This window comes from Macaca fascicularis, chromosome 11 (assembly GCF_037993035.2).
Source record: "Macaca fascicularis isolate 582-1 chromosome 11, T2T-MFA8v1.1".
NCBI classification, from domain to species: domain Eukaryota; kingdom Metazoa; phylum Chordata; class Mammalia; order Primates; family Cercopithecidae; genus Macaca; species Macaca fascicularis.
Window position 1 is genome coordinate 52,608,749 of NC_088385.1, and position 24,476 is coordinate 52,633,224.

General features: G+C 38.1%; 1 protein-coding gene across 4 annotated transcripts in view; it reads right to left on the reverse strand.

Moving 5' to 3' along the window:
- Positions 1 to 10,076: 10,076 nt before the first annotated feature.
- SCAF11 (SR-related CTD associated factor 11) overlaps positions 10,077 to 24,476 on the reverse strand; it is a 77,472-nt gene continuing 63,072 nt past the window's right edge. For 2 of the 4 annotated variants that reach the window (XM_045365103.2, XM_005570636.4), the window contains 7 exons: positions 24,224 to 24,325; positions 22,591 to 22,697; positions 17,272 to 19,989; positions 15,866 to 16,212; positions 13,949 to 14,167; positions 13,478 to 13,597; positions 10,077 to 13,209 (listed from right to left, as the gene is read on the reverse strand). In XM_045365103.2, coding sequence (XP_045221038.1) covers positions 13,063 to 13,209; positions 13,478 to 13,597; positions 13,949 to 14,167; positions 15,866 to 16,212; positions 17,272 to 19,989; positions 22,591 to 22,697; positions 24,224 to 24,325 — 3,760 coding nt within the window. In that variant the 3' untranslated portion in view covers positions 10,077 to 13,062. The remainder of the gene's footprint in view (positions 13,210 to 13,477; positions 13,598 to 13,948; positions 14,168 to 15,865; positions 16,213 to 17,271; positions 19,990 to 22,590; positions 22,698 to 24,223; positions 24,326 to 24,476) is intronic. The other 2 variants (XM_015430804.3, XM_045365104.2) reach the window with 2 other exon arrangements.

The window sequence follows — 24,476 nt, forward strand, 5'->3', positions numbered from 1 at the left end:
TTCTGGAAATACCCTTGACAAAGGGCCATTTCTAAGACAAAACATTTATAGTAAGTTGAAACCACAGTTTGTAATCAGCTATCTGTCTGGTGCCTAGTTCAAACAACCATCTGCTGACTCCTTTGGAAAGAGTCGTTCCTCCTCAACATTAGTATGATGTTAATGGGATTTTCCCCAGCGTACACTCTTAAATCACCTTCAGCCTGCAATACTGTTGGAGTACCTATGCTGCTGCTTCGGAAGGCGGAGACGTCCTGCTCTGAGGGTAGGCCAGACTTACAAATAATACCCAATGCAATAAAAGGTAAAAACATGTGCCATAAGGAAATTATAAAGACTTTGGGAGTTTAATCATGTAGCAGGCTTCATTTGATGCTGAGTTGGAAAGGGAAAATAGGAAGGGCTTTATGGAGAAGGCAGAATGTCTTTTTTATAAGTACTTTGTATTATTTTTTATCTTTTACTTATTTATTTTTAAGACAGAGTCTGGCTCTGTCACCCAGACTGGAGTGCAGTGGTGCAATCTCGGCTCACTGCAACCTCCACCTCCCAGGCTCAAGTGGTCCTCCCGCTTCAGCCTCCTGAGTTAGCTGGGATTACAGGTGCAAGCTATCATGCCAGGCTAATTTTTGTATTTATTTATTTATTTATTTATTTATTTAATTTTTGTAGAGATGGGGTTTTGCCATGTTGCCCATGCTCATCTCGAACTCCTGAGCTCAAGCAATCCACCCACCTCGGCCTTCCAACGTGCTGGGATTACAGGTGTGAACCACTGCGCCCCACTCCTGAGAAGGGAAAATGTCTTTTAATGAGAGATTCTAAGGGCCAGTAGAAATTTGACACACCTCAGCCAGGCATCTATAATTCCAGCACTTTGGGAGGCTGAAGCAGGAAGATTGCTTGAGCTCAGGAATTTGAGACCAACTTGGTCAACATGGCCAGACTTTGCCTCTACAAAAAAGAAAATTAGCTGGGTGTGGTGGCGCATGCCTGTGGTCCCAACTACTGGAGAGGCTGAAGCATGAGGATATTTGAGTCCAGGAGGTTGAAGCTACAGTGAACTGTATTCGTGCCACTGCACTCCAGCCTGGGCAACAGAGTGAGACCCTGTCTCAAAATAATAATAACATAGAAATGGACAGACCTAATGGTAGAGAGTTTGAGTTTGGAGAGGTCTGTTCAGGATAAGAGGAGGTTATAGGTTGACAAGTGCAGGGGTTAACTAACTAGTAAGAGATCAAAGCTATACACATTCTCCACAAACAAAATATACAAAAATGAAACTCAACAATTTCAGGGAGGAGCAGAGGTGACAGAAATGGCTTGGCCACCAAGTAAACGGAACTAACAGGCCCCACAAAGTGTAGTTTTGAAATCAAATGTAATAAGTTTGACCAACACATTTGGTTGACAGGGGCTTCAGAATCTCTGGACTAGACATTATGACTTCCCTAAACTGCAGAAAACGTTTAGCCTTTGCTTTTGAGAAGATGTATTGATTTGAATTATCAAATATGCGCTGTTTATAGCTAAACTGTGAAAGACAAAACTAGACTGGCTTTCAGGTTGACCTTTTAAACAAAATCACTTTTGCAAGGCAGCTGCCTGGGACAGGCAATTTTCTAACTTGTACAACCATTGAAAATGAGTTTGTTTTTCATCTTTAGGTAAAAATGGCATGGTTAAAGTAACTTAGAAAAACAAAGGACCTGAAAGTTGGTGCAATCTAATACAGAAAGCACTGTTTTCAATTGATTGATTGGCTATAGAGACAAGGTCTCACTATGTTGCCCAGGCTGGTCTGAACTCCTGGACTCAAGCAATCCTACTGCCTTGGCATCCCAAAGTGCTGGGATTTATAGGCGTGAGCCACCATGCCTGGCTGAGCACTATTGGAAATGAACACACAACTTCACTCTTGTGCAGAGTAGGCCCTTGCATGTTTGTTGCTTTATACTTATTTCTGGTTCCAAACAGATGTATGTCTTAATGTGATGCAAAATTATTCTTTGAATGGAGATTTCTTTTTTTCCCCCTTCAAGTTCATGGATTTTCTTTTTCCCACTGGGACTGGATTGAGAGAATGGGAAAATGTAGATTTGACTATCAAATCTAAAACAATGGCTTTGGGTTAACTGCTAGCCCCTTGATACTTTCTTTAAAAACTTTTAAATTATGAAATATAACACATATAACAAAGTGAGTAAAATGTAGAGTAGAGCTTTATTTTTATTTTTTTAGAGACAGGGTCTTGCTATGTTGCTCAGGCTGATCTTGAACTCCTGGCCTGAAGCAATCCTCCTGCCTCAACCTCCCAAGTAGCTGGGATTACAGGCATGATTCACAGTGCCTGGCTTATTATTTTACTGCAAACCCTACGTACCCACTGCCCAGATCAAGAAAAGACCTTGATAGTCCCCCTAGAAGCCTCTCATGTCCCATCTCCATCAAAGCCCCTAAACCCCCATCAGTAACCACTATCTGGATTTTCAAAGCAATTGCTTCTATTCTTTATGGTTTTTTAACTTTTACTATGTCATTATGGATCTCTAAACACTATAATTTAGTTTCGTCAGTTTTTGAACTATTACAGAAATACAGTATTGGATTTATATTTTTTGTCTTTCACCCAGCTTGGTTGTGAGATTCACCTATATTGTTGGATGCAGCAATGGTTCCCTTATTTTTATTGCTGAATATTCCCAACACTGATGGCATTTAGATTGTTTCTAGTTTGGGGCAACTACATATGATGCTATAAACATTCTGCTCTTGTCTCTTGATGCACTGGGGCATGTGTTTCTGTTGGACATTAACTTAGGAGTTGAATTTCCCTTATTATCTAGTAAGATAGTTCCACAGAGCAGTCTGGGAGGGTGCAAATGGCAAGTACAAATACAGTCCAAATTAGGTTCTGAGGGTGAATGGGACTAACCAGAAGTGCCTCAAAGGAAGTCAGATTGAGAGTCATAGGCAAGAGGATGGCTGAGCAGGTGTGCAGTCCTTACCTTCAGCCTGAGCAGACTTATTCCTTTTTAATTAAGATTTTGTTTGGAGTTCTGTAAAGTTTGTTGGCAATGTGGCATATAGGAGTTAAGTGGCTCATAACAAGTACATAATTAATATTAGATAATTAGTAGAAGTCTGCAGGATGATCTGAAAGACTAAATAGGGTGACCACTTAGTTTGTTATAGTTATAATATTTGACTGATTATGAGGATTTCACACACTTTGGAGCAGGATAATGGAAACAGAAATATACTAGAAGTTATTTCTAGTGCCCAAACTGCTAGATAGGTTGGAGGAAGGGTCAGTGTTAGGACCTGGATACTTCACAAAGGAAATATCACTGGGCAGACCATGTAATGAGCTGAGAGGAATATTATAAGATGGTTGAGAGCATTTTTTCCATTCTAAAATGAAGTTAATAATGGGTCCTACCTTTCAAGGTTGTTAGGAAAATTGAAGTAGGTAATACAAATAAAATTCTTGGCACAGAGCCAGTAATAAGCGCTCAGTGTTAGCCACTGCTGTTGTTGGTAATTAAGATTGACTCTACTTATCAGCTATATATAAAGTGCTATCTATATATAGATAGTGCTATATATAAAGTGTTATCAGCTATATATAAACTGTATAAGAAAAAGATTTCTGGAAATTATTTGAAAAAGCAATACTACAATAATTTTAGAAGCTATAACTCCATTAGGCAAGAGTGTAAATAAAAATCTTGTTACATTAAGTATACTCATCCTAACCTTACCAACAGCTGGGTTCGTACAAGAGGTTGATTGCACCGTGAACTACTGTGTGAACACCCTGGAAATGTTTGGCGTCTTGTCTCTGAAGGTGCTGTTTTGCCATCTTCCTAGTGCTTAGTGGGCTCAAAATCCCAGATAATGTGGTAAATTCGAATTTGAAAACAACGTTAAAAAGAGTTACGTGTGTGTACAAACTATCAGGTGCTGTTGATGTTTCTGAGAGCGGGGTAGAATCCACACAAGCTGTGATCTGGCCAGGCATAGTGGCTCACACCTGTAATCCCAGCATTTTGGGAGACTGAGTCAGGTAGATTGCTTGAGCCTAGGAGTTTGAGACCAGCCTGGGCAACATGGGGAACCCTCATTTCTACAAAAAATACAAAAATTAGCATGATAGCACGTGCCTGTATTTCCAGTATTTGAGAGGATCACTAGAGCCCAGGAGGTTGAGCCTACAGTGAGCTGTGATCATGTGGCTGCACTCCAGCCTGAGTGATAGAGCAAGACTGTCTCAAAAAGACAACAAGCTGTAATCTAATTAATTATGTTACTCTAACAGAACAGCTGTGATCTGCAGGGGATCTAAAAAAGTTACATGGTTTGCTTCTTGGCTGCACATTAGACTCCACCTGGGAGATTTTAAAATACCCCATCCCAGAGACAGATACAATTGGTTTGGGAGGTGGGCCTGTGCTTGTGCATGGCCTTTTATAAAACTCTCCATATGACCCTAAGTATGCAGCTAGATTGCAAACCACTTGATAAGTTAAGTTGCATTTCCATCACTGTCCAGCAGGGATGAAAACAGCGAGAAAACAGTCCTGGTTATATAGGCAGGAATTTCCCCAAGTAAATGTGGAGTAAATTTCAAGACATTCCCATCTATTATCTCAATCCTCAGTAACCCTGCAAGGTAGATAGGCAGCACCCCTTTTTATAGGTAATTCAGGTTCAGAGAGCACATACTCACTGTCACAAAACCGGGCCCTCTGTGAGCTTTAAAGCCCAGATACCCTTACTTATCACCAGAAATGGATTATCTTCTGTCGAACTCACAGGATTGGTGGGGAGTATGCTCAGCTAGTTACGGTTTGGGAAGTCCACTGCTTCATGACTAAAGCGTTTCTCACTCCACAAAGCCAGTGGGTGCTGACTATTTACAGACTAGAACTCATCAGTTGCCAGAGAAGTTAAGCTCCTCCCTGAGGAACTGAGTGTGAGGAGACATCAGACAGTTGCCCATCACAGCCAGATGCTCAAGCAACTGAGAACTCAGACCAGTTCCAGCGTGGGAAACTTTCAGCTCTTCAGCCTAGACCAAAGCCTTTACCCCATCTCGCCCTCATACCACAAGCAGCGAGGCCTGCAATTTTGAAGATAGTTTTTCTGATCATGCAATTTTTATTAACTGTGAAATCTGGGAGATAAAAGCATACAGGGGAAAAAATCCTCTGTTACCCAGAAACAACTTCTATTAATAATATATATATTTTTTGCCTTAAAGTTTTTAAAGACGGGAAAAAATCCTCTATTATCCAGAAACAACTTCTATTAATAATATATATATTTTTGCCTTAAAGTTTTTAAAGAAAGTTAGGATAATTGTATATAGTTTTTGTCTATATTTTCTCCATTTAATATTAAAGGAGTACATTCTTCCACTTCCTGTCCCCTGGAAACATTTAAAATAGCTGTAAAATACTTTTATATGAATGAACCATAGTTTATGTTAACCATCCCCCTCCAGTTTTCCACTAATACGGGAAAGAAATATGGGGACCAGGATGTTTATAGTATGAAAAGAATACATAATCCCTTTAAGGTTCTTTATACCTATTTTCAAATTGCCTTTCAGAAAAATTGTACATATTTGCACACCCCTCACAGTAGTGTTTGATCATGGCACTCTTGCCACAATTGGAAATTACCAGTTTGACAAAATTTAAAACACTGTTGTTTAATGTTTTTGGTTGAACACTTCTCATGTTTTTTGTTTTGTTTTGTTTTGAGACAGAGTTTCACTCTTGTTGCCCAGGCTGGAGTGCAATGGCACAATCTTGGCTCACCACAACCTCTGCCTCCCAGGTTCAAGTGATTTTCCTGCCTCAGCCTCCCGAGTAGCTGGGATTACAGGCATGCACTACTATGCCCGGCTAATTTTGTATTTTTAATAGAAATGGGGTTTCTCCATGTTGGTCAGGCTGGTCTGAAACTCCTGACCTCTGGTGACCTGCCCGCCTTGGCCTCCCAAAGTGCTGGGATTACAGGCATGAGCCACCGTGCCCGGCCCACTTCTCATGTTCTAACCGCTTGTATTGAGCCATGAAACATTTTGAGCACTCATTTCAAAAAGTAAATCTCATCATGTCAAACACCTCCAGTTTAAAAGCTTTTCCTTACAAAATATGTTGCCAAAAAACTCCTCTCAATCTTCGTTCCAGCCATTCCAGGCTTAGGGATGCCATGCTCTCTGGCAAGACCCACTCTTGCCCCATTCCCTCTGCCAGTTCATCCTCTCCCTCCCTAGCTACCATCTGGCTCTTAGCTGAAGTGTCAACGCCCTTCCCACCCCAGGGGTCCTCCCTGACCAATCTTAGACTTTATAAACCCATCAGATTCTTGGAGCATCTGGTTGTCCTATTTGCACCCTCATCAGTTATACATGTACCTGTTTTCCCCACCAAGTATATGGTTCCATGATGATATTGTTTTGCTCCCTCTTCTCTACTGTGTAACACACACAGGCTGGCACTATCTGTTGAAGAAATGATGTGGAATAATTTGGCCAAAACTGTACTATTGGATGATTAGTCTATAGTGTCTAAGATGAAACTGGTTTCCACAGAATTTAAGTAAGAGTTAAAACTATTCAAAGAAGTCAAAGGTAACATGGCTGGAAACAAGCTGGAGTTTATTGTAAAGGAGGAATCAATGCACAGGAAACTGAGAAAATGAAAACAGGGCAAGAAAAGCAAAGAATGCACTAAAGATGGCTTCATGGTTAAATATCTCCAAAACAGGAAATATGGGAGTGCTATTAAAAAGTCAAAAATGAGGCCAGGCACCATGGCTCATGCCTATAATCCCAGCACTTTGGGAGGCCAAGGCAGGACAATTGCTTGAGCTCAGGAGTTTGAGACCAGCCAGGGCACCAAAGCAAGATCCTGTCTCCACAAAATTAAAAAAATTAGCCGAGCGGAGTGGCCCATGACTGTAGTCCCAGCTACTTGGAAGGCTGAGGTGTAACAATCACTTGAGTCCAGGAGGTTGAGACTGCAGTGAGCCGAGATCACGCCACTGCACTCCAGCCTGGGCAACAAACCGAGACTGTCTCCAAAAAAAAAAAAAAAAAGTCAAAAATGAGTGGACCTAATTAGACATATGATACATGTCCCTTCCTCTCACTTTCCCCATGCTGTTTTCACTTCTCTATATCAGCTATCATTCCTGCGTTACTATACGAACGTAAGTTTATATATGTGAACTCAATGTAACATCCCCAAGTCTAGCATGGACTTGGATGTGAATCTTGGCTCCACTAAGTAGCTGTGCAACTAGATAACTCAGTTAATCCTTTATGCATCTCAATTTTTTTGTCAAATTACTAGAATTGGTTTTATAAATGAAATGTGGTAATACATATGAAATGTTTGACAGAATGCCTAGCATATACTAGAAGCTTAATATGGTAATATTTACTGTACTATTCAAAACCTGACACGAAGAATCTAAGAATTCCTTATACACAGTAGGTGTGCATCGTTTGATGAACTGAACATTCTGGAAGACCTATGAACAGGCCATGTGCAGTGACTCATGCCTGTAATCCCAGCACTTTGGGAGGCTGAGGCCCTGGATTGCTTGAATCCAGGAGTTTGAGACCAGCCTGGGCAACACAGCAAAACCCCATCTCTACAAAAAATACAAAAGTTAGCCAGGCGTGGTGGTGCACACCTGTAGTCCCAGCTACTCAGGAGGCTGAGGTGGGAGGACTGCTTGAGCCTGGGAGGTTGAGGCTGCAGTGAGCAGTGATTGTGCCACTGCACTCTTGCAAGGGCAACAAAGTGAGACTCTTGGCTAAAAAAAAAAAAAAAAATTGTTCAGTGGTAAGTCACAAAGGGTGTTCATTAAAGTGTTCTTTCTAATAGCCAAAACCTGCACATAACTTAAATGACCAGCAAGAGAGGAACATGATGTAGCCATTATAAAGAACATGGCACATTCATACATACTGACTTTATATCTTCAGTTTATTAAGGGAACTAGAGATGCAGAACAATTTACAATATATAATTCATATGCTGGGAAAAACGATCTGAGCAACCTGCTTTCCTGGAACCTTACAAAACATTGTTTTTGAGATAGTATCTCGCTCTAACACCCAGGCTGGAGTGCAGTGGCACAATTTTGGCTCACTGCAACCTCTGCCTCCTGGGCTCAAGCAATTCTCCCACTTCAGCCTCCCAAGTATCTTGAGACCACAGGTATACACCACCTCGCCTGGGCAACTTCTTGATTTTTTGCAGAGACGGGGTCTTGCTCTGTTACCCAGACTGTTTCCAACTCCTGAGCTCAAGCAGTCCTCCTGGCTTGGCCTCCCAAAGTGCTGGGATTACAGGTGGGAACCACTCTGCCACCAAGTTAAAAAAATTTTTGTAAATGCATTAAAGAGTTTGGAAATATATACAAACAAATCTTTGTAGTGGTTGAAAAATCAGCTTAAGAAAATGAAGTTTCACAGGTATATGTAATTCAGTTTTAGAAAGTATGCATCATGTGTGTATAATCACATTAAAAAATTTTTATAAAATGAGATATTCTATTGGTAGAATCAAGCCCAAGAAAATCTGAAATTGGTAGAGATTGTTTATATGTCTTATTTATATTTTACTAATTTATATTCATAAAAGCAACTTAGGCCAGACACAGTGGCTCACGCCTGTAATCCCAGCTCTCTGGGAGGCTGAGGTGGGCAGATCACCTGAGGTTAGGAGTTCGAGACTGGCCTGGCCAACATGGTGAAACCCTGTCTCTACTAAAAATACCAAAATTAGCCAGGCGTGGTGGCAGGCACCTGTAATCCCAGCTACTCGGGAGGCTGAGGCAGGAGACTCACTTGAACCTGGGAGGCAGAGGTTGCAGTGAGCTGAGATCACACCACTGCACTCCAGCCTGGGTGACAAGAGTGAACCACCGTCTCAAAAACAAAAAAAGGCAACTTAACATCCAACAGTGGAGGATTGTTTTAATGGTACAGTCACGTTATAGACTACTATACAGCCATTTGGGCCAGGTGCAGTGGCTCACGCCTGTAATTCAAGCACTTTGGGAGGCTGAGCAGGCAGATCACTTGAGGTCAGGAATTCAAGACCAACATAGTGAAACCCCATCTCTACTAAAAGTACAAAAACTAGCCAGGTATAGTGGCAGGTGCCTGTAATCCCAGCTACTCAAGAGGCTGAGGCAGGAGAATTGCTTGAACCCAGAAGGTGGAGGGTGCAGTGAGCTGAGATGGTGCCACTGCATTCCAGCCTGGGCAACAGAGCGATACTCCATCTCAAAACAAAAATCAAAAAACAAAAAAACACTATACAGCCAGTATATATCTTTTTGTTTTTTTTTTGAGACGGAGTCTCGCTCTGTCGCCCAGGCTGGAGTGCAGTGGCCGGATCTCAGCTCACTGCAAGCTCCGCCTCCCGGGTTTAAGCCATTCTCCTGCCTCAGCCTCCCGAGTAGCTGGGACTACAGGTGCCTGCCACCTCGCCCGGCTAATTTTTTGTATTTCTTAGTACAGACGGGGTTTCACCGGGTTAGCCAGGATGGTCTCGATCTCCTGACCTCATGATCCGCCCGTCTCGGCCTCCCAAAGTGCTGGGATTACAGGCTTGAGCCACCGCGCCCAGCCCCTATCATTTTTTGACAAAATAATAAGCTATAATTTTTATTAAAATGGAAAATTCTCAGCACATCATTAAGTGAAAATGAAAGGTTACAACATAATTATGTGCAGTTTGTTTGGCATTAGTTGTTACCTTTGGTAGGATTACAGGTGATTTTTCTCCTTTTTCAGTGTCTTTTACACATTTACTAAAGTTTTTCTAATTTCTTACAATAATTATGTAATTAGGGGAAATGCCATTAAAATATATGCTTATAGCTAACTCTAGGCTTGCTTTAGAGCTTGGGTATTATGTAACCATGATGCGAATGACTTTGGTACAAATCCAAGTAACACTTCAACACATTTGTAAGGAATTATAATCAACAAGTCACCATTCCCCTGGAAACTTAATAATAAAATGTTAAAGACATTAGTTTATCAAAAGAATTTATTAGAAAATATTACACACTACATACATATTTATTTAAGAGTATAATTTCAGTAGACAGCACTCCAACTTCATAATAAAAACAATATCTCATGGACCCTGGGGCAATCACTGTGCTTCTGAAGCTACATCTTTTGGATGGAACATTCAAGCAGTATACACTGTGGCCATTTAAAGGAAGGTAAGAGAAAAAAATGTGGTAATTACCAAAACAAATTTTAAAAAAGCACAAAACTTTTAGAATGTTAATGGATAACTACTATTAGTCTCAAAATTCTAGGCATTTCTATAAAACATCGGTCAATGTGACTAGTAAATGAAAGGGACCAAGGTTTCAAAGATCAAGTCAATACTGAACCTTGATAAATAACAAGAGGAAATGTAACTCCACAAAATGTTTCTGATTAAGTTTGTGCCCATGCAAAATTAACATAAATTTCTTAAAGAATGAGGAATGTTAAAGCAATGTATTTTTTCAACATAAAGCATGCATTTTCTAATACATTCTTAAACATTTCAAAATTTTAAAAGTTTGAATTCTAATCAAATAACACTCTTCATTAGCTATTAATGCAGTCTAACCAGTGCCCCAATCAGATATGGAACACACACTTGTTATTGTCATGGAAATAATTCATGGGAGTGCTACTAAAGATATATGAGACTTCAACTCTTGACCACACCACTTTTGCTCCAAAACTTTAGAACTTGTTTGCAAAAGCTAAATGGTATAAAGCACATTTTAAAATGTCACCCAATTCTCAAATGTCACTGAAAGAAAATGCAGGAAAAGTATGTATTGTGTGATTAATCAACTTAGACACAGCAATTTGCTGCAAAAATTTCAAAGTATGAACTAGCCTTAACTCAAAATACTTTGAACATTCACAAAATTGTTTGTAGAGTTCTAACCTAAAACAACTAAGGAGGTGTGCCTTGATATTCTGAAACACTGTCTTAATACTTTATTAGAAGAAATACACTTGAAATTTCTTTATCATAATCTAAATGCAAACTTTAAAAATATATACCAGTAGAATACCATATTACAAATGCCCAGAAATGTAGAATGAAGGTCAAAAACTGCTTGGAAATATTTTTATGATTAAACTCATAACTTAACAAAGCTTATGAACTAGCACAATCATTATGGGGCCAACATTTCAAGATATTTTGCCTATCAAAGCTAGCACCAGGAAAAGTATTATGCACGTAAAATTGAGAAACAGATAATCCTTACTTTAGAAAAGCACAGTTCTACAGAGTATTGCTCTGGCTAGTTTAGCTAGTAAAAGGGTCAGTTTATCTCATGGAGGCATGTATCTCCTTGGATCCATTAACTTATCTGAAGAACTTTCCAGGTACTTGGTATGTACTGAAAATTCCTACTGGAATCAGAGTTTATCATGGAGAAAACGCATTGTTCTTTCAAGATGCCAGTTAAAATAATGGCACGATAAACATTTTAAACTTACCTTTTATAAAAACTGAGATATTCTAGTACTAAAAAGAGGAAAACAAACAAACAAAAAAAACAAAACAAAAAAACAAATCCCTAGTCCCTGAAAGGCTAACCAAGACTCCATTATTCAATTTTCCTCTGCATTTCTAAAACACAGGTTTCATTGGCTAGAATTTTAGAATTCTGCAACATGGCTAATGGCTACCACCTGATCACCAAATTAACACTTCATTCATTGTAACAAGTGTGAAAATAATTTCATCAGTGATTAAACAACGACTTTATGCCAGTGCCATGAGTCTTGTAATTCTTAGTCCCAAGGAAGGGAGGATAACAGCTTAATAGCAATTCTCAAATTGGCACAAATAATTTATCATCTGCAATGGGTAGAAGAAGATACTACGAAAGAACATAATTTCTACAAAGTCAACACTTTTTTTTTTTTTTTGAGACGGAGATTTGCTCCTGTTGCCCAGGCTGAAGTGCAATGGCACGGTCTCGGCTCACTGCAACTTCTGCCTCCTGGGTTCAACTGATTCTCCTGCCTCAGCCTCCCGAATAGCTGGGATTACAGGCATGCACCAACACGCCTGGCTAATTTTTGTATTTTTAGTAGAGACGGGGTTTCACCATGTTAGCCAGGCTGGTCTCGATGATCTAACCTCAGGTGATCCACCCGCCTCGGCCTCCCAAAATGCTGGGATTATAGGCGTGAGCCATCATGCCCGGCCAAAAGTCAACAATTTTTCCAAATCTTTTTCTTCAAAGTCTTCAACAAAGACTTTGAACTGCCAAAGTTGTAATCTAGTAAGTCAAACTGCTTATCTCAATTCAGAGTAAAAAAAGGCACAAAAGAAAAACAAGCAGCATAACCTTTATTTGGTCATACAATAGGTGAAGAGTGTCTCAATGTTTTGAACACTAAATTTTACTCATGTGATAATTTTTTTCTATCTAGGCAATTTATTCAGATATGTGCTTTAAAAATACACATTAGGAACTCTGCAACTGATATGTTCTATTTAATATTAGAAACATTTTTCATGGTAATACATTATTTAACTTTCTATAATTAGAGGGAAAAAATCAATCATAAAGATCATACTTTATATTTTAACCTGACAGAATAAATGCATTTTATATATATATCTCTTTGAAAACCAGTGCACTTAGAAGTTTCTAATTTATGCACTCCATTGCTCTAATCAAAAAGCTATACATCTTTCAGTATCCACACTATAACACAGTCCTAGTAAAGATGCACATTCCTTTCAACACTTTACTTTCCCTTGAATTTTGTGGGGGAGGTTGGAGGGGAAGGAAGGATACAGAAGTTGCAGTGCAGACCTATATTTATTTAGAACAAAACATCATATCCTATGTTAAAAAAATAATTTTATCAAAACCAAATTTCAATCACAGTTATGTATGATTTTCAGTTAATGGTACATGTTGAAATTGCACTTTGCAGATATCCTGATAATGTCTTTGACAGCGTTCCCCATTTCAGCCTATGTTTTTTTCAGTAGACACAGGTTCTTCCAGAGTTTTCTTTTGGCTCCCCTTCCGTGAATATTTGTATTTGTCTACATAGGCTTTAACCAGATTTGCCACTTTAGTAGAATTTACTTCTCCACTCTTACTATGACAAACCTAAGAAAAAAGGGGTGGAGGGTAAACTTTTTTCATGCTTAAAGGGATTAAAGCCAAAATAGAAAGCTTTGTGAAAAACAACCCCAAAGAGATAACCAGACTTATTTTCATGTTTCATTATCTCATACAAACTAGTCAAAAGGCAAAAAAGTAGACAGGAATTAGTAGGAGCTAGCTTTTATTATTTTAATTAAACTTCAGCATTCATTTATTAAAACAGAGGTGGTTCAAAACAATGTGCACATACTCCACTAAAGGCATAACTTACTTTATCTACTGCTTTCCGTACAATTTCTTTATATTCTTCCTTGGTGATATCTTTATTTTGGTAAAATGGCTTAATGGCCAATTTTACCTCTTGTGCTGCTTTTTCTTGAATTTGCAATTTCTGATGAGAAGAAAATGTATAATTTATTATTAACCAGTCATATGCTCTCACGAAATTTCAAACAAGAAATTGAAAATACTTCACATTTACAATAAGAGACTCTCCAACTATTAACGTGACAAATACAAAACAGTTTATTTACTAAAACATATCAAACATTTCTAAAAACAATTGTCAAGTATTACCAGTAATTTACTGGACATCAACTCATCTAGAGAGAATCCTTCAAATAATATTGGCATTTAGACTGCCAATAAGAAATTCCCTTCACCACTCATACAATAAAAAGCTGATATTTTTCACCTTTATCATATACAGAATTATGGAGGTTGCTCTCAACCTTGAACTTGCCTTGTCTGTCTTCGAGCTATCTGCGCTGGCTTCCACTGTAACACTTACTTTGCTTTCTGCCAATTTTACAGCAGCAATAGAGGCTTTGCTGTGACTTGATGACGAAGTATTACCAGAACTTGGTCCCTGAACCGTTCCCGTATTTCCTGGGGCTGCTGTTGGAGCAGGCAAAACTGGTGTACTCATGTTATTACTTACATGAGAAGAACTAGGAATACCCTGTGTTAAAGAGTTATCATCAGTTAATGAATTACTTGTACTCAATAGAAGTCTTTTAGTGATGTATTAGAAATAACATTAAAAAACACAAAGCAAACCAACCTTAGTACTAAAGAAAAATGCATATTTCAGGTAATTATATCTAAAGGGCCCTTTAAAGAAAAATGATTAACACTCTTAAACAGGGCCTTATTTAGATATGTCAAGATGAGTTTTAAATTATATATATGGATTGTAACATTCTGACAGCAACACTAAAAACAAGGAGGAGAAGAGCTTTTAAAGAACTGTATCTTTCCTGCAAGGATCTTCAGGAATATTAATGAAAATAAGTGCCCCCACTTTAAAGATTGGAAAAAATAAGGCAGTAAAATCAAATGGCTTGTAGTAAGTTGATAGGAGAAAAAGATTAAGATACAAAATACTAAAATCCAATTTCCCTATTCTTTCAACTCTATCGTACTGTCAGGATTCTACTTTTATTTATTTATTTATTTATTTATTTATTTATTTATTTATTTATTTATTTATTTTGAGACGAAGTCTCACTCTCTCCCACGCTAGAGTTCAGTGGCGCAATCTTGGCTCAATGCAATCTCTGACTACTGGTTCAAGTGATTCTCAAGCCTCAGCCTCCAAGTAGCTGGGATTACAGGCATGCATCACCACGCCTGGCTAATTTTTGTATATATATTTTTTTCAAGACAGAGTCTTGCTCTGTCACCCAGGCTGGAGTGCAGTGGCACGATCTCAGCTCACTGCACCCTCCACCTCCTGAGTTCAAGCAATTCTCCAGCCTCAGCTTCCTGAGTAGCTGGGATTACAGGTGCCCGCCACCACACCCAGCTAATTTTTGTATTTTTAGTAGAGGCAGGGTTTCACCATGTTGGCCAGGCTGATCCTGAGCTCGTGATCCGTCCACCTTGGCCTCCCAAAGTGCTGGGATTACAGGTGTGAGCCACTGTGCCTGGCCTAATTTTTGTATTTTTGGTAGAGATGGGGTTTCACCATGTTGGCCAAGCTGGTCACGAACTCCTGACTTCAACTGATCCACCTGCCTTGGCCTCCCAACGTGCTGGGATAACAGGTGTGAGCCACCGTGCCCGCCTAGGATTCTAAAATTTTTTAAAGGCAGTCATAAAATTATAAGCAACACAATGTTTGCAAATTATTCAAATTTTCTATGTCTCACAGAGGCACTTCTCCTTTCTTTTCAGCATGATAAATTCATGAAAATGAAACACAGATGGTAATGGATAATGAACAGCTTTATCTAGTGTTTGTCTGAACAAGACAATAAAAACTTCATCATAGTACTTAATCACTAATTCCCACCGCCCCATACACCCCCCATAAACAATGCAAAACAGCAGAAAAATGTAAAGTGCCCACCACTTGATCCTAATTTGGTTTATAATTTGGTTTACTTAATATGAAAAAAAAAAATCCTGTTCAGATATAAGTAACAGCATATATGTAGCTTGGATTTGGTAATAAGTATTTAATTAATTTTCTAATTTGGGAGTTGGGGGGTTTTGAGAAGGATAATGAAAGAGGGACTATGAAGGTTTACCATAACTAAAATCAAATAAACAAATTGTTTTTGAATGCCAGGATGCCTTTTTTTGAACATCTGTCCTGAACAGCTAAATGTTTACAATGGCTATATTGATTAAACTTGAATTGCTAAAAACATACCTGCAATTGCTTTCCATCTGGTTGTGAAGTAATGTAGTTGACTTGTTGGGATGGTGGGGGAGGAGGTGGTGGTGGTGGTAATCCCTGAGATACACCGGTAGGAGCGGCTACCTGCATGAGGGGCACTCCTGTGTGGAGATGCAAGGGTAGCTGAGGATGAACATTAAATGGATTGCGCTGGATGTTCATCAAAGGAGTATGAACACCCACTGGATATGGGAAGATATTCATAGGCTGGTGTTGTGCATTCATTTGTTGCTGCATTACATTCATTTGTGGTTGCATCATATTTATAGGTAGCTGAGAACCATCAACTTGCTGGTTTGTTTGGTCTTTTAGGCTAGAATCTATCAAAAGAAAAAAAGCTTGTGAAAAAAATCATGTTATAAATCTCTATAGACAGAGAAACAACTACTGGTTACAGTAAAATTAAATAGCAATTAATAGGCTCAGTATAACAGTACCAATCTCCAACTGCTTAATTTTGTCCTGTCATTTCTAAATAATGTGAACTGATTTTCTAACTGAAAGAAAACATTTGGCCAGGCGCGGTGGTGCAAGCTTGTAATCCCAGCACTTTGGGAGGCTGAGGCAGGCGGATCACCTGAGGTCAGGAGTTCGAGAGCAGCCTGGCCAACATGGTGAAACCCCATCTCTACTAAAAAATTACAAAAATTAGCTAGGTGTGGTGGTGGGCGCCTGTAATCCCAGCTATTCGGGAGGCTGGAGAATCGCTGGAGCCCAGGGGGTGGAGGCTGCAGTGAGCAGAGATCATGCCATTGCACTCTAGCCTGGGCAAAAAAAGAGAAACTCCACCTCAAAAAACAAAACAAACATTCACCTGAAAATATGTTTTAAGAGTAAGTTCATGCAAAACATACATCAACAATCAGTAGCTCAAGAAACTGACTAGTTAAAAAAATCACATAAAATTTAGTTACTAAATTATAAGATTATTCAATTTTTATATCTTCAACAGCCTTTTTCTTGCAATCTTCTTAACAAGAAAAAAAAAGGAAATATAAATCTTTACTATTAAAACAATGGCTTATTTTATTTGTATGAGAACAATTATCAAAAAAATTAAAAGTATACTATCTGAAATCAACAAATTAAGAGGTTAAATCCTGCATAGGAATATCCCAAACTCTTCTGTTGTAGCAAACAGTGCTGAAAATATTTAAGTCTTTGGCAAGGTCTGGAGCAGAGGTAGCGTTAATAATATACTTATGTAGATAAATGTGCGTGTATATACATTTATATAATGCAAAGTGACCTGCAAACAACTAGGGTTCAGCTTGTTATAAAAACTACAAATAAGGATCATTTCAACTCATACAAATAACATATTAAATTTATAATTATTCGAATAAAACAGTATCAATAAACCGACAAGAATACATTACCCTGTCCAGATGTTTCCTCCTCTTGTTTCATCCATCCAGACTGTGGACCTGTAGAATTTCTGCCTCGTCGCGAGTAGTAGTTTTGTACATCTGCTGGCAAAGTCTTTCTCACAGCCCAGCTAGATGCAGATGTCCATCCAGATCTATCTGCTGGTGTATCAAATGAGAACTCCTGTTCACTTTTCCGCTTATAGGACTGCTGTTCCACAAACTTGAAAGATTCACTCCCTGAACTGTTTGAATTCCCTGAGAGTGGTTTTCGATTTTGCCACCTATTTTCATTCTGATCTTTATAGGCAAAACTACTTCTGTAAGTGCCTCTGCCACGGTTGCCTCTGCCTCTACCACGGTTAGATACCCAACCAGAACCAAAGTTTTTATTCCAAGAATTTCCTGAATTTTCATTTCTATTTTCTTCCCAGTGAGACTCTTTCAACTTTTCTGGATTTCTGGTTCTTGGATCAGGCCCAGAGTTTATTTTTTCTGTTATCCAACTGGGACAGTCATTTCTATGTTTGTCAGCAGAATTTGGATCATCAGCATCTAGATGGATGTCATTTTTTTCTTTTCTTGTATTTTCATTCTGTTTCTCTGGGTCATTCTTTCTGTACCGATCATTTCCTCGTGGACATCTCCAACCATCATTTGCCCATCTTCCCTTCCACCGGGGAGAGTAACTATCTCTGTCAATTCTACCAAACGATGAACTCTTACTTTTTGCTCTACATCTTGAGGGGGACCTAGAATGAGATCTGGACCTAGACCACTTTCTGGTTCTCCTCTCTCTCTCTCTCCTCTGCCCATCTCTATCACTTTCTCGTTCTCTGCTCTGGGACCTGGATTTTTCTCCTGGGGAGGAATCTTTCACTCTTGGCTGAGATCTTTTGTTCTCTCTAGAAGTTTCTCTTCTTGGTGACAGTGATTCAGATCTTCTGCTTTCCCTAGTAGTATCCCTTTTTGGAGACCGAGACTGAGATTGTCTCCTTTCTCTTGCAATATCTTTTTTTGGGGACTGAGAACGGGATTTTTTCCGGCCTCTGGCTGACTCATTCTTAGGAGATGGTGATTGAGACTTCCTGCTTTCTTTCCCAGTTTCTCTTCTGGGAGATGGAGACTGGGGCCGCTTCTTTTCTTGTGGAGTGTCTTTGTTGGGAGACCAAGTTGTAGATGGAGAATGAAATCTAGATCTTCGAGTACGAGGCTTTCTGGCTTTATCTATGGTATCTTTTGGGCTTTCAGATGGTTGAGAAACAGTTTCAACCTTTTCATCTGCAAGATCAGAAGATGGCATATTATTTTCGGAACTGTGTGTCACAGAATTGTCATTCATTTGCTTAAGATCAGCATTTACAGATGGTTCAACTTCACATTCATTTTGGTCACTGCAAAATGAATCACACTCCATAGGTATCATTTCATTGTTGTCCTCACTAAAATGCTTCTGAATCTGTTCAATGTGTGTTTTAGGCAACTCTGTAGATCCAGGATGTTCGGTCAGCGATTCATTCTTTTCTTCTAAAGATTTTTCCAATTTGGTGTTCATAAGATTATTTTTTAATAAATTATTTTCAGAGTCTTGAACATTATTGAAATCTTCATTCCCAAAAGTATCACATGTTGCAATTATTTCTACATCTTCAGTTTCAACATGCCCAAGCAATTGAACCTCTGGGCTCTCAATAGATTGTCCGTCCACCGTTTGTATAATTTCACCCTCAGAAGATTTTAACTTGGGGCTCTCTATAAGCTCCTCTGTTTTTAGTGTAGAATCTTTATGTTCAGTAACTTCTACTATGGAACTCTCTGTCATTTTTTCTTCATTAACCACTGACTCTACATTCTCAGATAACTCACTTAGGGGACTAGATAGAGGTTGGTGCACTTTGCTTTCAGATGTTAAACATGTAGGAAAATCATTTGGAAGATGAACTGCACATATATCTGCCTTTACCTCTGATTCTGAAAGTCCAGATATCGGGTCTTGCTTTTCCAATGGATCACCTCCTTTTTCAAAAATATTTTTAGAAGTCTCACTTTCCAAACACAAAACTTTAGCCTCTATACCTGTATTCTCAAGTTTTTTAACTTCCCCTTCCTCACCAACTAGCATAGGAGGATCCTGAGCACAAGACTCAGAAGATGAAGATTCTACTCTTTCCTCTGTATCATGATTTGCAGTATGCTTCTTACTTTCTTCTATTTGCTCATTGCAACTTTTCAAGCAATCAGCAGACTGGTTTTCTACATGTGTCTGCACAGTACAAATGTTACTACTGTCTACATCTGATTGGTGCTCTTTTTCTAACACAGGTGATGTGTCAGATTCTGCTGTTTCTTCATCTACTGAATCATTGGAAGATGATTTTTCAGGGGCAGCTACAGAGCTCCGAAGTTTCTTTTTCAGTAAAGGTGGTTTTCTTCCTCTTCTTACAGACTTCCGTTTTGGAGCCTGTCTTGTTTGCTTTTCTGACTCAGCTGAAGAGGGAACACTTAAAGATGGATTACTGTTACCTGGGGCATCACACCCAGAATTGTTTGATATTGGGGATCTCTGAGACTGACTGGCTGTTTCGGCTCTTGTGTTACGTGTAGACCTCCTTGTAGGAGTTGTCATTGCAGGTTTCCGTCTTGATCCTCTGGTATTTGATGTACCAGAAGTTTGCTTCTTTTCTTCCCCTTCTTGAGGATGTGCTAATGCATATCCTTTGCAAGAAGTACCTAATATTTTTTTAAAAAAATAAAGGGTAAAAAATATGTGTTTTAAGAAACAGTAATTTGGCTTTAGCTAATTTTAGCATAAAACAGTCTGCAACAGAGTGAAACAAAATACTTACAAATAAAACTATTAATAAATGCACAGCTACTAACCTCTGAGTAATATGAGGTATTCATCAACTTTCTTAATGACACTGAAATAAGTTATAACTAGATTTGGTCCAAGTGGGCAATTTTATAGAGAAAAAAAAGGAAAATAACTTTTGGTCTCGTAACTGCTACTTGCTTAATTTTTTTTTTTTTTCAGAGACAGGGTCTCACTCTGTCACCCAGGCTGGAGTGCAATGGTGTGATCACTGGAGCAATCATCGCTCACAGAAGCCTCAACCTCCCAGGCTCAAGCGATCCTCCCGCCTCAGCCTCCTGGGTAGCTGGGACTACAGGCACGCGCTACCATGTCCAGCTATTTTGTATTTTTAATAGAGACAGGGTTTCGCCATGTTGCCCAAGCTGAAATCAAGTGATCTGCCTGCCTCGGCCTCCCAAAAGTGCTGGGAATACAGGCGTGAGCTACTGCGCCCGGCCATGACCTGGGATTATCTAGGCAAAAGGAGAGAGAAAATGGTCAAGTTATTCATGAATTAATAAAGACTCAAACTATTTATTAATAATTAATTAACAGATGTTACTTCTAAAGATCTATGGTTTGGATATGAAAGCCTGAAACAGGAGACTTCGAATCAGCTCCTCAAAGCCTCCAAGTTGTAATTTCTAAAAACTGTAGAAGAGAGTTTCTAGTTGGAATATTTTTTATTTTTAAAACTGACTGACAGATAAAACTGTATGTGTTTACCATGTACAACATGATGTTTTGAAGTACATAAACATTGTGGAATGACCAAATCTAGCTACTTAATATATGTGCTACCTCACATAGTTACAATTTGTTTAGTGAGAACACTTTACATCCACTCTCCAGCAATTTTCAGATATAGTTGACCCTTTAACAACAAAGGGATTAGGAGCACCAACCCCCCACACAGTCAAAAATTGGCATAGTTTTTACTCCCCGAAACTTAACTGTTGTTCACCAGACTCCTCACCGATAACAGTGAATTAACATATTTTTAATGTTATATGTGTTACATACTGTATTCTTACAATAAAAGAAGCTAAAGGTTATTACAAAAACCATAAGAGAAAATACATTGCAGTGCTGTACTGTATTTATTGATACCCTAAGTTTGTATCTTTTTTTTTTTAATATATCATTTGTTTACAAGATGAATCATCTGTCTGAAATGGTGGGCAATTGTAGCTATAGATCTCGATCAGTTCCTACCAAGGAATTAAACTTCTTCTCATAAAGCCATAACTTTGCTTCTTGGGAGCACTTCCTACATCACTAATGGCACTTCATGTGGGTCCCAAAGGTGTTACTCAAGGTTTACAGTATTGCACTAAACACTATGAAAAATACGCAAGCACTGCAAGAGATCACTTTTTACTGTGATATGCAATCTATTAGAAAGACAAATGCTCACATGGAGATGATTACATTACACCAAGTTTTGCAGGTTTTTTTTTTTTTTTTTTTTGAGACAGGCCCTTGTTCTGTTGCACAGGCTGCAGTGCAGTGGTGCAATCACAGCACATTGTAGCCTCAGCCTCCACTTGAGCTCACCAAAATAGCAACAGGTGGCAGCCACAAAAATTGTTACACTGGTAAATATGCACTATATTTAATTTTACACAGTTATGAATTAATACTGTATCTTTACAGCTGTTTACATTTCTCATGACTGCAAATGGTGGAACCATGTAGTTTGAGTGTGTATATGTTTTGATAAATTTTAACTTTTTATCATAGATATGTATATATTTTATGGTAGTAAATGATGAAATAGACTAGTATCTACATATATTTCATGCATTAATGACATACCTTTTCCTTAATTTTTTCACTATTTATAGACTATGCGATTTGTCTGTTTTTTCATTGTTGCAAATCTCCAAAAATTTTCCGATATATTTATTTTTTTAAATTCATGTATAAATATCGCCACCCAGTTAAAACCTGTGTTTTTCAAGGGTCAACTGCATTATTATAGTCATCACGTTACACAATAGACCTTTAGAACTTATTCTATCTAGCTGAAACTTTCTATCCATTGACCAACAACCTCCACCCCACCAGGATACCCCACGCCCTAGTCTATAGTCTAGTTCTATGAGATCAACTTTTTTAGATTCCACATGTAAGTGGATCATGTGGTATTTCTTTCTGTGCCTGCCTTATTCACTTAGTATAATGTCCTCCAGGTTCATCCATGTTGACACAAAAGACAAGATTTCCTTCTTTTTGTAGCAGAATAATATTCCATTGTGTGTGTATATAGGATACATACAGTGTGTGTATGTACACACACACACTCTAGTTGAAGCAATTTTAAAGTTAAGTCGCTGTCCAAATATTTATAGAAGTATTTACAAGTTACTATGCCTTACTTTACAGCTTTTCTAAGTCATCAAACACACATTTTTATGAAACTGGAAGAAAATAATAACAATTTTTAAAATAGAAAATGATTTCACAAACTTTACCAAAATGTTCTAAAGATATGGTACTTGTTGGAAAAATAGTTCTTGGCAACGTAGAAGAAATGAGAGGAAGGACTTCTGTTTCAACATTCCAGGGTATAAAAGCAATTCTGAAAACATAATAAAAATATTTTTGTTTAAATGGTTTAAAAAATTAAACCAGCAATCTAAAAGTATTAACTCTCTAAATCAGGTTAGCAATATTAAAATACAGTGCTTAAACGTTTTTTGCCCAAATAACTAAAAATGTAAATTCAAGGTTACTCCTTGTCTGAAGATAGCTACCAATTGGCTGCAATTCAGAAAAAAATCTTTAAAACTATGTTTTTCTGATAAATTCATGGCAAAGAAAAGATGAAAGCAACTTAACACAGACGTTTCTCTTTGAAATAATTTATGTAGTATTTTGACAAGATATTTTCCAGCTTTCATCATGTTCTTCACTAGTCTAAAAAAATAAAATCAACTTTGAGGTGTAATTCAACATAAAATGCACAGATTTTAAGAGTACATTTGGTAACTTTTGACCAAAGTGTGTACATATATATATATGTCTGTGTTAACCACCACCCCAATCAAGAAAGAGAACGTTTCCACCCCTGCAGAAAGTATCCTCACACTCCTTTGTAATCCTTCTCCCTCCTTTCCAGGCAACCAAGGAACTGATTTATATCACTATGTTGTATTCTAAAATTCCTCGACCTGGGGATGGCTCTTCAAAGTTCTCAGTGTCCCTAGAGATCTGTTAAGACTCCCTCCCCTTCAAATTTTCTCCATTCAAACCCAAACCACTTCTCAGCTTTTTTTTTTCTTACTCATTTAGGTCTCCTAACAAAAGACTATCTGTTTCAGTATAAGGTGAGATTCTGGAGTAAGAGAAGAGAAGCATGGAGAAAAAAAATGTAACTTGTACATGTATAAAAATATGTAACTATAAGGAAGGGTTTCATAGTACATACATCTGGACTTCTTCATTTGACTTCTATTATGTTCTGCCATCATTCCTAGAGGGTGAATGCCTTATACAGAACTATATTATAGTGACATATAAAATAAAGTCATAATATGTTATAGGAATTAACATAACACTCAGGCAGCGACCCTAATCTTAACTTAGGAGCTTGATTTAAGTATATATTACATATCTAGCACCATCTTAGTAGCTTCAGGACTAAACTAAGAAATAAAAAACGAGATTACAGAAAGTCATGAGTGTCGGGGTAGAGTAGGCACTTGATCAAATAGTTATTTAGAAGAACATTTTTGAGGAGAGGAATATGGTAAAAGTGTGATTCAGCTGACAGCATACAGGTAAGACTAGAACAGGAGAACAGTACAGGAATGGTGACAGATGTATTACTAATAATAAATCTTAATATTCAGGTTCTCTCCCTTTTAAATAAATCTAGCATATACACAGCTATACTTGTTAAACAGATAAATTAAGGGTTCTTTACTTTCTAAGGGGTCCTTTATGTAACAATCTTTGTTGGGCATTTGAAACACCAAAGTTTAATTTGCACAAAACTTCCTTAGGAAAATAACAACTGAATAAGGTACCCCTGTATTTAAGTACTAATGCTATCTTGTTCACGTTAGCATGTAAACATCTGAGTAAATAATATTTTATTTTTACCTTCCAATTCCAGGAAATGTATCAGGAAACCATGACAATTCCAGTTCATGTCTCTTCTGCCTAATCAATGTACTGATTTCACTGGCTTCTATAAATTCTGTACTAAAAGATAAATTTTAGACCTTCATCAGAATCTCACAATTTTAGGTTCAAAAAAACAATTAGGTCGTACAAAGAATAGCAGCTGTTTTTGTACCTAGCATTATGAATCACACTTACCAGAATGTGAGCTTTTTTCTATTTAAACACTTTC